This window comes from Leptosomus discolor, chromosome 6, assembly GCF_034619465.1.
Source record: "Leptosomus discolor isolate bLepDis1 chromosome 6, bLepDis1.hap2, whole genome shotgun sequence".
In the NCBI taxonomy this organism is placed as follows: Eukaryota; Metazoa; Chordata; class Aves; order Leptosomiformes; family Leptosomidae; genus Leptosomus; species Leptosomus discolor.
The window spans coordinates 20,777,247-20,793,088 of NC_141396.1; the positions used below are offsets into that span (position 1 = coordinate 20,777,247).

Here is a 15,842-nt window from a genome sequence, read left to right on the forward strand (position 1 = left end):
ATATCAGAGGAAAGGTTACTGACCCAGCTTTATCTTCATTTTTCTGTGTCCCAGGCCGCTCAGTACTCTGCTAGGCTGCAACATCAACAGTTTACAAAACTTCCTCAGGCTAACAGATAACATTTTTTCCCACTATCACTTCTGTTACAGAAGGTTCTCCCTGAATTATTCTTCTTCCTTTCTCTTCCCTTTCTCAGATCCGCAGGTCTAGTTATCAAAAAGCAAGCTGAAGAAATCCTAAAGAAACAGAAGGTTTCAGGGCGCAAGCTGACATCTGAACACCTCACAGGCTTATCGACTAGCCCAATTTTATGCAAGACAACAAGGCCTATCTCCCTGTAACTGCTCATCAGAAACGCCAACTATTGTGCAAGGGAGAAGCAATGCTTTCCACTTTTCAGCACAGAAGAGTTGAAGTACTAGGACAAGGTTGCCCTAGAAAGTGAATCAATTCCTGGTCTACTGAGATCAGTGAGAATTCTCCTATCACCTGTTTCAGCAATCTCCTATCACTGAGCTGGATCAAACAATTGTTTTGAAAGCAGTAAACCAACACATACCCATCAGAATACTCAACCCTGCAGAGCTATTTTTGAGCCAGCGCCCAGCCTCTATCCCCTCCTTGAATTTGTTCAGCAGCAAACGATTGTGGAGGAAGCACAGAAGTAGCTTCATTCCTAGCACAACTGTGCTAGAGTGCAGGTAGCTCTGTGTGAACAGCAGAAACCAGTCTGGCCCCAGTGCCAAAAATGTCTTCTCTTGTTCCCTAGGACAAACAGGGAAATGAAAACACGTGAAAGGAGACATGGTGGAAGACAGAAAGCAGATTTTATTTAAAATTATCTCCAAGTGATTTAGAAGCTCAAGTTTCTCTAGAAAAAAAATCTGATTAAAGGCATACTGCAGCACAGAATTACAAAGATTTAACAATAGACTCATCCACACAGTTCAAGCCACTTAATTCCCACTAAATCCAACCTTATATTACTGTCAGAGAAAAAAACTCATTAAGATGAAGCTCTTTTTGTGAATGTGTATCAATAACTGAGGTAAACTATATCACAGACTAGATCTTTCAACCTACGAAATGCAAAATTCCAGTTTACATTTTGAACTAATGAAAATGCAGTTACAGCACCCAGCACTATGAGCTCTGACTTTCAGTTATACTAACTAGGACTATGGTAACTGCATGTTCATGATTACAATAAAGGGATGCAAGTAATCCCACATTAGATTGAACTGATTTTCAAAGACAGCTGGGATCACTTCAACGCTTGCAATGTAGAAGAAATACCAATATCCTGAGTTCTTCCTTCGAGGCATTTTCTGAAAACACCAAACTTTTTTCAAAATGGATATCAGATGTGTGATCTGATCACATATCTGTGTAAATGCCAGATAAATCACTGACAAAAAATAACTCTCAATCCAGTCTGCTCTTACAATTTTGTTGCGATTCGATTATCGGTGTGTTTAGTCCTCGTCAAGCATCCGCAAAAAGGAAATCTAGAAGACAGATACACTTACCTATGCCTTCCTAAATTGTTTCTACTTACTCAGAGGACAGATGAAGTTTGTCTGAGCGCATTACATCTAACAACACCTTCAGTAACTGGTTTCGAAGCCAGATTGTCTTTCCAGATGTTTGGCTTAAGGCTACAAATATCAGAAAGTAATAAAGAGTAATGAAGAGACAAAACACATGTTCCATTGCTTTGATGAACAACCTTGTTGGCACTAGATTAGCTCAGTGGAAGTACTTATATCAGTCTTTTGTAGAGTAAAAAAGATGCAGACATCAGGTTTTAGATATAAGAATTCCTGCTAACACCAGAAATGACCAGTGCTTACATTGTCAAAGCCCTCTCTTAAGAGTTACTTAAAAGTCAGCCAGAGTTGAATAATAATCCACAGGAAGCAATCTCAGGTTAACTAGAGGGAAATGTAAACAGACAATCTAATTTGTATTGCCTAGCTATGATTTCTATATATATAAACTACAGTTATCAGTGTCCCCTTAATAAAACATATTGTTTAGAGGTGCAATAACCAATATAGACTCAACTCAAAAGATCACAACAAGAGAGTCATCTAACTGAAAGTTCCCACACACAAAGCTGACATAAATACACAGATACTTTTGAAGGTGTAGAGCTCCACATTATTATTTGCTATAACTAAGTGTAGCAAAGTGTTCATAGAAAATCCAGGATGCCAAGTGAAATTTTATTCCTTGTAATAGCCCAGTACGTTAGTTTTCAGGCAATTTCAATTTAATGGCCTTCATCTCTGTACATCTGTGAAATCCAATATTGTGTAGGCTCTGGACAATACAGCCAAAGTACTGTTGGCTTATTAGCAGAGAAAGGACAAAAGGGGAGCTCCCTTAGCAGAAGGAGGATCTTGTGGTTTGTCAGGCCTTCCTGGATGTATATACGATGACTGTCACTTCATTATTCTTAACATCAGGCCCTTGTGGCAATGTAAGTCTTCCCCACAATTTCAGGTCAAATCAAGGCAGGCTGTCCCTTTCCAAATTAAGTCATTTGAGTTGTGTCTCTTCCTACCACTGGAGACTGAAACACTATGTTGCGTTTAGGGTTCATCATGCCCTGGGGAAGAAAGGAAGTACTTTAGTTATCTATCAGAACACACACACCAAAGGAATCTCCTCACCTTCATTGGGCATCCCAGTGACACCGTCCAGGCAAATCTGATTTTCATCCACAGAAGAAGGTTTCAAAGTGTAAACAAGGAACAACCCAATCCTTACAGAGAAAGAAGGAAGCAGTTTTGGTCATCAGAAAGACAGACATTCATTTAAGTACTTTCAGATTACATGTAAATCTCAATACTCATTAACGATGACTGTTAACCACAATTATCAGAAATCCTAATCGCTTCAGAAATAGGGTTGAAATAGGAATGCAAAAGTTCATAAACTAGGAAGCAAAAGAAAAGGATATCTATCTACAAATGCAATATCTATTCTACTATGGAAACATTTTCCTCCTTATCTCTTGATTTTAAAGGTCTTTCACCATGAGGAAAGCAATACTGAATTAAGCACTCTGTCCATACAAAAGATTCTGAACTGCCTGTGGAATTCATATATCACCGTTATCTCCACTTGGTTTCCAAGCACATAAAGGAGAACAGAGAAACCTCAGCAGGTACTCAGGGAGGAGGACTGGCAATCTCTTCTCATCTGTAGTTTTCTTTAACACATTACCTTGTTCTAAGGATAGATAGATTAATGTGACACACACAGTTAATGAAAGTGTGTAACCTTCTCCTGCCCACAAGAAGGGAATTTCCTCAGGGACAGAACAGCTGTACTGCTGAGAGTCTGCTACAATCTCTGCTGTCCTGGAGATGGAAGGATAGGGACAGTATTTATCCACTCGCTCAGCACTCATGGGCCTGACAACCAATCATATTACCATGGAATAACAAATCATGATATTTTATTAAAAGTGCTCATTCACACTCCTTACCCCATGGCAAATTTGATATAACAAATCCACTACTCACACCTGCATGAAAAAAGAACAGGCTAACTCACACAAGCCCAGGGTAGGAACATACATACAGGTGATTCAACAAAACAGCTAGCAAACAGTAAATTCATACATTAGCTTACTCCACAGTAACTATTTGAGGTGCTTGTACTCTTCAGCAGAGCTAAAGGCTGACTGCAGAGACCACAGGTTTGACATGCAAGAGTTTCTACGTTTATTTGGACAAAGTGCTTTAAAAATAGAGCTGTCATCTGCACAGTGCGTTTCCCTGGAGTTAGGTGGCTGTAGACAGTACTGTGTGGACCTTCCTCAGTTCATAGTCTACAAGCTGATGCAAGTAGGCTGGGAATATAAAATGGAGCAGTGCTTACATTCTGTGGAAAGCAAACAAGGATTTAAATTATTTGCTTCATGAAATCCTGACTAACATATCTCAACTGATTGAAAGTCAAGAACAAAAAGGATACTTTCTGGGATATAAGCCAAACCAACAGGATTAGGTACATAGTTGACTGGGGCCAAGTTGCAACACTATAATGATTGCAATACTTTAGGAGCAGGCTTTAATACAACCAAGTATTAAGTACAGACTTTGAGTAGTCCCAGACATACTAGCAGAATTGTTTGTGCCACCATTGTAAGGGTCATTGCTCAACCCATCCTCACATAAATATAAAGTTGGACTGAATTCTGTTTTGAAAGCATGAAAGATTTTCATCAGTGGGGTTCCTGCAGTTGCCAAAGGTCTGGGTGCTCCTACCAAAGATGAGGAAAAGTAAAACTGCAAACTCAGAAAATGCTATAGACTTAAAGGTTACCTGAGAACATCCCGTGTGTTAAAGTATTGTTGCAAGAGATGGGAGAGAATAGTGCAGGCTACAGTGATCCTGGAATTACTGATTTCAGGATCATTGAAGAGGAAAATGAGCTTGGGCACCATTTGCACCTGGTAGGCAACTGCAGCATTCTGACATCCATCTCTGTAAAAAAGCACAGGGACTATTAAAAGCTTTTACCAGAAAGGACAAAATTTGCTGGGTTTCAGCTAAAAGGATTCTCAGGTTGCACTGATACTTCGCACCTTTGTCTTCTAATGTTGCCTTGGCAACATTTCAAACACTGTCAGAGAAATTGAATATGTCAGTGATGGAGATCTGAAGACTTCTATGTTTGTTTTCTGTCCTTCCCATCTGCCCTCTCCCATGGAAACTGCTGCATTTCAAAGAAAACATCATTACTGAATTTTCAAGGAGTGAGTTGGTGATAATAAAGGCTGTTCCTGTGAAATTCAGAAAGTGACACCAAACAGCTCTGCATAGAGATTTCTGGTACCAAAAAGAAGGAATCTAGCATCCTGCTCTACTCAGTCTCTCTGCCATGCTATGTCTCTTCATATACATTTAACTTTAGTACAGCTGATTAGGAAAGTATACTGTTATAAATGTCTTCCTGGGTTATGATTTGGTTTTAAACCCAACTTCCACAACATTTTTTTAAATTATTATTTCATACTCAATTCAAACATTCAGATTTCCCCTCCCCAGCAGACATTTAAACTTTCATAGTACAGCACTGGTTCTATGTGAACCAGGTCACCAGATAGCTTTTTGCCACAGTCATCTCAGGGACTGGTCAAATCACTAACTCAGCCTTGAAAGAGCAATATAGGAATGATTCATTCCCAGAGTCCACTGATTCCAACTAGGAACGGACCCTTCATATCCACTTCACAGTTCCAGCTTCAGGTTACAGATAAGCTTATCCCGTAGGTTTCCGATTCAAACACTAGCTTACATACCTGGAGGACTGCAAGATCTCCACAAGATGTGAAAAAAGAGCAAGGTCAAGGTTTTCTGGTGCTTTCATCCAAAGCTGAAAGACAAAGGAAGCAGAGGTTTTACTGCTCTGCTGAGCGGACAGGACAATAATCTGTGACAGGGAAAGAGTTACAAGTAGTTCAGGGAGGATAACATCATAAATTCTCATTTTTTTTCTGCAATGACAACCTGCAAGCACTGGGAAATCCCTGCCAGTGTGAGGAGTTGCTGCTCCTGAGCTAACCCTGAGCAGGCCCTCAGGTTCTCCAGGAACACTCCAGAAATTGCACCAGAGCACAGGGGAGAGCCATGGTGACAGAGGAACTGCCATTCCAGGAGGTACCACCTCCCCAGGTGAGCCACAGTGTAGAAAAATCACCACACACCACCCCAGCCCAAATATTGGATCCATGAGGTGCTATGAACAAACCAAACCTCATCCTATAAAGCCATCTTTAATATAGCCAAACCCACAAAGTAACATCAACAGTTTTACCTCAAAGTTGCAGAGAACGTACTGGAATGCACTATAATTCCTGATGATTGAAGACTCAAAGCCAAGCTCAGCTGTGCCCACTAGGGAGAAGAATAACTGTAAAATCCTGTTGTTTAACAGCTGTGTCTTCCTCCTCAATAAATAGGTCAGCAACTGAAAAAAACCCCACAACTTAAGTTTCTGATGAGTATAAGTATGTATTTACAAACTAACATATAAGACTATTTTTAAATTCAAGGGAAATGCACAGTTTACTTGACTGTAGTAGTCATAGAATGGTTTGGGTTGGAAGGGACCTTAAAGATCATCTAGTTCTACCCTCCTGCCCCAGGCAGGGACACCTTCCACTAGACCAGGTTGCTCAAAGCCCCATCCAACCTGGCCTTGAACACCACCCAGGGAGGAGGCATCCACAACTTCTCTGGGCAACCTGTTCCAGTGTCTCGTCATCCTCACAGTAAAGAATTTCTTCCTAATATCTAATCTAAATCTATCCTCTTTTAGTTTGAAACCATCATCCCTCATCCTATCACTACCCCTCTGAAAGGTCCCTCCCCACCTTTCCTGTAGGCCCCCTTTAAGTACTGGAAGGCAGCTATAAGGTCTCCCTGGAGCCTTCTCTTCTCCAGGCTGAACAACGCCAACTGTCTCAGCCTGTCCTTATAGGGGAGGTGCTCCAGCCCCCTCATCATCTTCGTGGCCCTCCTCTGGACCTGCTCAAGCAGGTCCATGTCTGTCTTATGCTGGGGGCCCCAGAGCTGGACACAGTACTCCAGTTGGGGTCTTAGCAGAGCAGAGTAGAGGGGCATAATCACCTCCCTCAACCTGCTGGCCATGCTACTTTTGACGCAGCCCAGGATGCAATTTGCTTTCTAGGCTGCAAGCGCACATTGCTGGCTCATGTTCAGTTTTCCATCCACCAGCACCCCCAAGTCCTTTTCTGCAGGGCTGCTCTCAATCCACTCATCGCCCAGCCTGTATCTGTGCTTGGGATTGCCCCAACCCAGGTGCAGGACCTCATACTTGGCCTTGTTGAACTTCATGATGTTCACATGGGCCCACCTCTCCAGCCTGTCAAGGTCCCTCTGGATGGCCTCCCTTCCCTCCAGCATGTTGACCGCACCACACAGCTTTGTGTCGTCAGCAAACTTGCTGAGGGTGCACTCAATCCCACTGTCCATATCACCGACAAAGACGTTAAATATCACCAGCCCCATGCATGCATACATCTTATATAAGCATCATGAAGCGAGTAAAGATTTCAGTCCAGGCATAAAATTTTGCGCAGTAAGTGAAAGCGTAAGTTTTTTTGAAGGAGTTTGATATTTCTGTGGCATTGAACAGGAATAAAATACATGCCATATTACGTTGAATGGAATTTACAAAAAAACAACATACAAATATAATTGTAAATAACCACAATAGGTTTTCTACACTATTCTTCATGGATGTATTCTTAGTTGCTTGCAAATGGTGCTAGTTTTTAAAATATATTAATGTTGACCTCTTCAAATGAAAGACATTGCCAGTTTCTCAAGTGGGTTCATCTTTGATTATTCAATGAATTCCTGATATAGTGAGAAAAATGTTCAGAAAGCTACTACATTTTGAATAGGTGGGGAGAAATAGACATTCATTTGAAAATATGTATAAAGACATGTTTTTATCAGTTGGCTAAAAAAAGATTCAGACATTCAAACAAAGAAACCCACTCCATTGCAACATGATGATCATTCATGTGGAAAGATGAATTTAGGACAGACCTAATCAATGAAATCCAGACAGCATTTATTTATATCAGAACAATTTCCAATACGTAGTGAAGACAGAGCCATACGAATCCATTGTCAGCCCTACAGTGGGCAATCTGTAAAGAGGAATCTTGGGCTGGATAAGTCAAGGGGAGGAAGCAGACCTGATGGAGTAGTAGTCTCTTGTGGGAGGTATCAAGTGTGTTGGTAAAAGGTGAAGGGTGGGTCACTCACAAATCTGCTGCACTGGTTTATTTAGTTTGTTAGATCACATCTGACCAAAAGGCATCTGTCCTCCCCTTCACATCAACAGATATACTGTTATAGAGGTTCACAGAGATTTTAAGCAAAGGATTTAGAGCACTATACTATATTCCCCTTTCAAAGATTTCATAACTTACAAAGTTCCAAACAGAAGTGCTAATAGCCAGGATATGTTTGGTTCACTGCCACTGATAGGTTTTTGGGACAAGATTCTCCAAGGGAAAGACTATAACCAGAATGAATGAACAAAAGAGTATCTACCTGGTATCCATTCATGTGCCTCATCAATTTTTCACTCATTGGGCTACCATTCAGGATGGAGTTCAGGACTTTGACAGCTGCATACATGGTGAGGTCATCACGAGCCATAGCAATGAGACCCAGGAGAATGGCAGGGCCACCAATAAAGTTCAGGCTAGTAGCTGCTGGAGAGGACTGGAACACTCTCACTCCTAGGAAATCACAGTGTCACTCTACCAGGAAGTTACATGGACTAAATCTGTTATTGGACAGAGAAAGGCTCAACTTTTTAAAAATAAAAAAAACTTTAAGGCATAGCGCATTTACCATATTGTCCCACAGCAACTGACCCAATAGTCCTCAAGGAACCTGAGAGGTGTGCAGCAATATTCTTAGCTAGGAATATTGGAGTTGAACTGTCCCGAGAGTTAATCCCAATCTAAAACAAATAAAACACATCCTAAGAAAAATTGTGGTAGTACTGGGGACACAAAACAGTAACAGGCAGATGCTCTAATACTTTAGATTATTTTATTACTTTTAGGCTATGAAAACCTTCTTCTTTTCCTTCAAAGCTGACTGTTAGGACAAACATTCACCCACCTAAAATATCCCACAATCCCATTACTTTGACATGTCTGTAGGCCTAGCATTAGCAAGGAAGGTAGAATATCATGTGAAAGGTCATTGTGAAGGCATTAAGAAATCAATCATAGACTGAAACAAATTATCATTAGACCTGAAAACTATGGCTTCTGTTGGTGTTTAAAGAAAAACTTTTAACATTGTGTTCACACTTTTCAATCTATTCCTCTCCACAGATGAAAACGAAACCACGAGTAGAATGCAGTTGAGGGATGGGGAGAGAAGCTGGAAGAAAATAAATCACTGAAGGTAGACAACTAAGACAAAGTTACAAACTTTGCTCCAGGAAACAAATCAGAAAGAAGAGAAAAAATGTTTAAGAGAAATGAGGGAAATTTGTGACCTCTTTGGCAATCAGCCGGCCATCCACTTCATTGTAGGAGCTCTTTATATCTTGGACCGTAGTGAGAGATGAGCACATGGCATTGATTCCAAAAGAAATCTTCTCTTCTGCCACCAGAGGTGTAGGATTATGATCACTGTACTGGTCCTCACCTAAAACAAGAGAGATTATAAACTTCTGAAGGAATTTTGCATGCTCAACATGTGAGACAGGAAAGAGACAGATGAAAAATAACTGGAGGAAACCAAAGTTCAGATAGGAATTTGATTTTGACTTAACTATAATCAGAAAAAAGCCCTCACCCATTGCAACACAGTCAATGGCAGCTTGCCAGCCTAAGCATTAATAGGAGATATGCTTGGCTTTTCTCTTCTGGTTACTGCTTTGTGTAAATCCTACATCCTCTCCCAGTATCTCATGAATCTCAGAAAAGTCCAGAATAAACTTTTCTCTGTCCACACAATATAAACAAACTTTCTGGGCAGAGAAAACACTTCAATGGCCTTCCTGTTACTGGGAGTTCTCAGGGGTACTAGGAGCAAGGAATCCTGTGGAAGAAAAGGGACCTGGCAAAAGTTCAGAGCTGCCAACTCACAACATATGAGAAGCTTTGAAAAAATACCATGTTCAGCAGTTTAATGACTGTATGAAATTCTCACACGCTTTTCATTAAAGAATTTTCTATTCCTCCTCGCACTTGGAAAAACTATGCGTACCTTTTTAATAAATAAATAAAACTATTTTTGACAACTTTATAGACTGGGAAAATAGTTCATTTATGAAACTGTTTACTAATTTTGGTGACATAGCCCTCACTGGCAAAAAGAATTAGCACATATTCCGCATGAAGATCAAGTAGAAGTAACTGCTCCAAGACTGTCACTTATTTCCCTCCCAGTAGGACGCAGACTTATGACTAAGCCACTGCACAGCTGCTGCTGGTTAGTGAGAAGCAATGAGCTATTGGTGAGATAGGACACAACACTGCCAAAACAATTAAAAATGCTGTTCACAACAAGACCATAAATCCATTTTAAGGAATAAATCGTAATATTTTGGGCATTTGAGCTGAAATTTTTTTTAAGTCCAAATTTCCATTAGAAAAGTTTCTTTAGGTGTATTGATAGAATAGGGAGATGTTTGGTACCACCTCCCCTCCCTGCTCTCCCTCCACGTCCCACACTTCCAAAAAAAAAAAAAAAGAGGCAGAGGAGCCAGAGGGAAGAGAGAGATAATTTCACAATGATGACACCACATCTTGTGTGATTTCCCTGCATCAGGGCATCACTGGAGTCAGATGGCCACAATCCATGATTAGTACTAAAGTCCAGCTGGGAAGACCAGTGTGCAGAGAACAAGCACCCCGGACTTCATAAAGAGTCAACACTTGAAAAATCGAATCCTTCTGAGTTCTATGGGTAATATTTTTATTTTAGGGCTGTATTTTGATGTAATTTTTCTTTCAACAATCCCTTCTCATGCTTGACTCAGGGTTTTTTTGTTTTTTTTTTTGGTTTTTTTTTTGTTGTTTGGTTGGTTTTTTTTTGTTGGTTGGTTGGTTTTTTATCTAGACAGCATTCTGAAGGAGTACTTTCAGCCGGTCTTTTCATCTGCTTTAGGCTGGAGCATCATTAGGTGAGATTATTCTGCTCTTTTCAAACAGAGATAACCATCCCATTTCATCCCAAGGTCTAGTACAGAGATGAATGCACTACTTGTTGAGCAAGCAGTAATCAATAACTGAAATGTTTTGTCTGCCTGATTAATAATTGAAGATAACAGTATACTTTAGTTAAAAAGCCTCTTCATTAGACGGAATGTAACTTATTCCCCTACTCCTCTCCCCCCTGGGCTCACTCCTACTCTGCAGATATTTGCAACTAAAGACAATGCTTTTTTTCTGCAATGTTTTTTCTGTAGCACCATAAATGCAGAATATCTCAGTTAAAGCTGCTGCTTTAATGTCTGTCCAACAGAAGTTGCAATCTTGCATCTCCTCAAGGACATGTTATCCCTCTTTACTCTCCAGCTCTCTCTGCTGCTTGATGCTTGCCATTTTTCTACCCAATTTACAGTATGTTACAAGATTGTCATAGTATCTTACTACAATCTTATACAATGCTCAGTAATGCAGAGTTCCAGGCTTTTAGAGCAAGCTCTAGGCACAGCTGGAATACTAATAGCAGATTATAAGAATAAAAAGAGCATTGCCCCAACAAACAAGTAGAGGTGAATATGAGAATTATCACATACCTTGAAGTTGTACTGCTTGGAAATTGCTACAATACTGTGGGCCAAGCTTATTAATAATCTCCATGGTTTCCACAGAGATGGCTTCTTCAAACAAGTATGTAGGGCCAAGGCGCCAGGTCAAGGAGGACTTCTGTTTCCAAATTCGAGGAGTAGCTATGTACCCATAGACATCAATAAAGGAAGAGGGCTCCATGGAAATACAGCTACCGGGTAAGGGCTGGAGATACTGCATCTGCAACAGAGGAGGAATTCACTGAGGGGACCCAATACAGTCAGGGTGCCTTAAGATCTTGTCCCTGGAAGGTATTGCCTGCTGCCTCTTTCCTCAATGAAGTCTCAGTCAGCTGTGCAACACAGTTGTCAACTACTGTCTAGAAACTAGACTTTCAGAAGTATCACAAACATAAGCATTTTGGAAAGTTCAAGCCTACTTTTTATTCAAAGAACACAGTCAAAATAATTTCCAGTGTTGGCAAAGAAAAACCCTATTGTGACCCCAGACTTATTTTTCCTCTTCTAAACTTCGTAACTCAGACTGTGACCTTCAACAAAGAACGCCTAGTTACAGATCGCACCTTGTACTAGGCAGCTAGAGAACAAAGAGTTTTTGAAGAGTGCAGAGTGTCCAAGTGCACCAGCCTCAGTAAAATCAACATAGTTTAGGAAGTTGGGCCATTAATTTTTTGGTATCAAAATAAGGATTCAGCCTCCTAAATTTTCTATTATTTAATTTAAATGTGGACAGATCTAACAGGAAGCAGCTGGCATTTTTTTGGTAGAGAGAAACTGTGTTGTACCTCAGGGCTTAGCCATGCCTTTAATAATTTGCTTTTAGGATGAGAGACTGCTAGCACTTACTGATCTCCAACTACTGAGCTGTAGAAGACAGGGCTGGTCAATATTAGGAGGCAGGACTTGATACGTGAGTGAACAAATATTAGGCTCGATGCAATGCAGTGATGCCTCTCACCTCCTAGGCCCACCATCCAAAAATAGCTTTTGGTATTGTTAACAACCTTCATGCAATTCTGTTTCCTTACACGATCTTTTCTTCACTGTACACATCAAGATAAAGGCTTGTATCATGTCAGAGACCCCAGCACTGGGACAAGCTTTTATTTACTAAAGGCTTGTTTTATTTATATGAGCTGTTTCACTGTATGTTGAACACATTTATTGTGAATTCTTTAATCAATTGCAATGCTTAGGCCTGGTTTTATTGATGACTTTCAGTCTCATTTGAAGGAAGGAAAATTAAATTAAATTTTCATTCTTGAAATGGATGTAGGTCCCAAAAGGTATTAAGAAGACAGATCATTTTTCTCAAGAATGGTAAAAAGAATATTTGAAATTAAACAGGTTGTTTTACAAGGAAAGTATAAAATACACAAACGAGTTTTGCATGTGTTGAGATTGATTTGAAACATGGGAACAAGAAGGAAGAGACCAAGGTTACAAGTTTCAATTAATAAAAGGATTCTATTCAAAAACAACCGAAAAAACCACTCCAACAAGAGCTGCAATAGAAATACACTGCATTTTCAATATGGCCAGCCTGGAACATTCAAAATCCAAAAATCAAATCTCAAAAAAAAACTAAATTAGCTTCAAAACCAGGAGCGTGATGATGATATAAACCAGGGGCTCTTCTCATTTGTCCTGTAGATTATGAACCCTTTATGTGCATTTGGATTGCTTTCTTGTGGTATCTCATGCAACCTAAGAAATTCACCGTTTGAGAATTTGTTCTTATGCAACAAGATGATGAGAAGAAATGGCACGTTAGGGGAGATACTAGCTACACCAATATTTGCAATGAGCTCACGAGCTGTTATCATAGAAATTTGAAAGTTTATCCTAATTGAAGCATTTCTTTGATTTCTATTAACTCAAAAAATAAGCATTATTTTAATTCAAGAGGTATCTCACACTGAATAACTAACACAGAGGAACATTTACCTGTTCTCAAATGCTTAGAGTGCCAGTGAGAAAAAGGCCACTCACTCATAAGCTGATTGTTCAATGGGTGTAACAAGAAGAGGACAGCTTGAAGCAGTTTGAGGAAATTCCACCCATCCTGGGATTCTTGTAAGAGCTGTCAAGTCACAGAAGCTTATTTTTCTGCCACCTTTCCACTTTTCCAGGCCTTTCTTCAAAAATGGAGGCTTCCTATATAACTCATCATCTTTGCAGGTTTTAGCCTAAATCTAAAGCACCTTCGCTTTAGGGTTCTCTGGTCACACCTTAATGTGATGTACTTTTTATAGCTGACAACTTCTGAAAAGCTTGGGTGTAAACAGAGATCCTCAAAATCACTAGTCAATTCAGAAAATTTTGGTCTAAGGGTACAACTGAATTACATCACCATAACCCCAGGCTACCTGCAAACTAGGTAACCCCAACTCTTGGATGAGTGTCACCACTCAAAATTGCCCTCATTATCTGCTTGCTTTGGGGGTAGGTGGGAACTAGTTCAAAACATCAGTATAAGCTGATAACATACTTCTGAAAAGCAGCACAAATACACCCTGGTTTGTATGGATTTCTGACTCAACTGATGCACAGCGTAGAGTGGCACATGTTATATATGCAAATCACCATGCTTTGAGTCTCCCAGGTTAATGCTGAAATGGTATGTGCATGAGGAGATGAAAATGAAAAGAAATGAAAGGCAAATGTCAGGCACAAGATCTATGCAGATGGCCTTTACCTTTGCAGAGCCAAGCATCTGACCATTTATATAAGCTGACACAACACAGTTCTTCTTTGCTTCCTTAGCAACTGTCACTGTGAGGTGATGCCACTGGCCAGTGACCAACAGCTTGCCACAGCCAAACTGGATTTGCCCTGGAAATGGGGAGGGATTTAGGACCTCACCCTCAGGTTCCATGATATCTGTAAGAGCAAAAACAGGGGGCAGTCAACAGAAAGACTCTCTCACCTTCCCCTACCTCTGGAATGCAACTGTCAAATGTGATACAAAACCATGACTCTCTGTAGGTGTAGAGTGTTTTGGTGCTATTCTGTTCAATGTCTTTAAAACCTGAAGGTCTATTATGAGGACCTGAGGCTTGCACAACTCTCAAGATCCCTCCAGCATACAATGTGCCATACTCCCAAATAACACCTACTAGTTGCCTCAATGCTGCAAACCTAGACTGAACTAAGACAAAGCCAAAAGTATTCTCTAAGAGGAGAACCCCTCAGGATATTCACTGAGTTAGCTGACACAGAAAAATATTCCTAGCAATTCAGGAGATGATATAACTGTACATTAATTTGTAGTTTTTATGAAAAGAGGCAAGCTGGGATTTTTAATGTCATCTAAGGTAATCAGAGCACTCACACAATGTCAGCTGTGCATGAAAAAAATCTCAGCTACTATTCCCACTCCATTCCCAACCTCCTCCACAATGTTCAATCACATTCATATTTGAAGTACCTACTGTACTTAGTAAGGAGAAAGGGATAAATGCCAACAAGGAAAAAAGGTTGATAAGCTGGCATGATACAAAGCACTCTAAAAGTGAGGAGAGGAAATGAGCTGTTTGATTAGAAGCTAGATCGCTCCCAAGTTCCTTAGTCCTATTCTCCAGACCTGCCTACTGCCACAAACCAGACAAGGACCAGCTGGTTCAAGGCCAGTCCCCACAACTGCACACAACCATATAATTGACATTCAAAAAGTTTTCCTTAGAATATCTGTAAGTTCTATCATATGTTGCAGGCCACAAAATAATTCTCAATGCCTACATTAAACTTAAAACTGAAATATGACCAAGAATTACAGTTACAACAGGCTGCCAGAAGAAAACTGAAGAGATAAAAAGTCTCATTAATGTCCTGGGTACTTATAAGAAGAGGAAAATTGTTAATGAAAAATTCCAGATAATCAGAGGAGACAGCGCTGCAGCTTGACTGAGAAGAGCCTTACCAAGTGGCTGGAATTCCACTTCTTCTGTGGAAATGACCAAAGAAAGGTCCTGTGGGAAGAAGCTTACTGAAAAGCAAACAAATTCTTGCTCTGTTCTTGACATGTGCCTCACAATCGTCAGGAAACGGAGCGAATGACTGTTGTGCACCAAACCAAACTTGCTAACCAGAAACCAGCAGGAAAGTGTCAGACCACTTGAGGGAGGGAACATTCTGGTGCCTGTAGGCAGGAAATAAAAGGGCAATAAAGAAGTTGGTTTGCCTGTGCAGACATTAACAAACTGCTTTCTGTTTCTTCATTTGTAGTCCAAACGGTGTAAGAACCAACATTAGAATATGCTGGTTTTAATTTCTGTTCTATTAGATTTCAGTGCCTATCTTCAGGATCATAGAGATTGCATATATGGGTGTGTACACATATATAAATGAGCTAAAATTGACTAATAAGAAATGACTACTAGATCTCCATGTCACAGAGCTCATTGACTGGGAAGAACTGAGCCAGAAACAAGCTTTCTCAAAATTCACAAAATTCAGGAAGCAAAAGGTACAGCCATTTCCCAGTTCACCCAATAA

At 40.2% G+C, this 15,842-nt stretch overlaps 1 protein-coding gene across 1 annotated transcript in view; it reads right to left on the reverse strand.

Moving 5' to 3' along the window:
* The window catches only part of WDFY4 (WDFY family member 4), a 139,689-nt gene that overhangs the window by 90,445 nt on the left and 33,402 nt on the right, over positions 1 to 15,842 (reverse strand). The window contains exons 17-28 of the mRNA XM_086467410.1: positions 15,268 to 15,486; positions 14,044 to 14,228; positions 11,334 to 11,565; positions 9,081 to 9,232; positions 8,420 to 8,531; positions 8,114 to 8,304; positions 5,838 to 5,990; positions 5,323 to 5,396; positions 4,343 to 4,504; positions 2,680 to 2,771; positions 1,560 to 1,659; positions 561 to 766 (exon numbers count right to left, since the gene is read on the reverse strand). Of these exons, the coding sequence (XP_086323536.1) occupies positions 561 to 766; positions 1,560 to 1,659; positions 2,680 to 2,771; positions 4,343 to 4,504; positions 5,323 to 5,396; positions 5,838 to 5,990; positions 8,114 to 8,304; positions 8,420 to 8,531; positions 9,081 to 9,232; positions 11,334 to 11,565; positions 14,044 to 14,228; positions 15,268 to 15,486 (1,878 nt within the window). The remainder of the gene's footprint in view (positions 1 to 560; positions 767 to 1,559; positions 1,660 to 2,679; positions 2,772 to 4,342; positions 4,505 to 5,322; positions 5,397 to 5,837; positions 5,991 to 8,113; positions 8,305 to 8,419; positions 8,532 to 9,080; positions 9,233 to 11,333; positions 11,566 to 14,043; positions 14,229 to 15,267; positions 15,487 to 15,842) is intronic.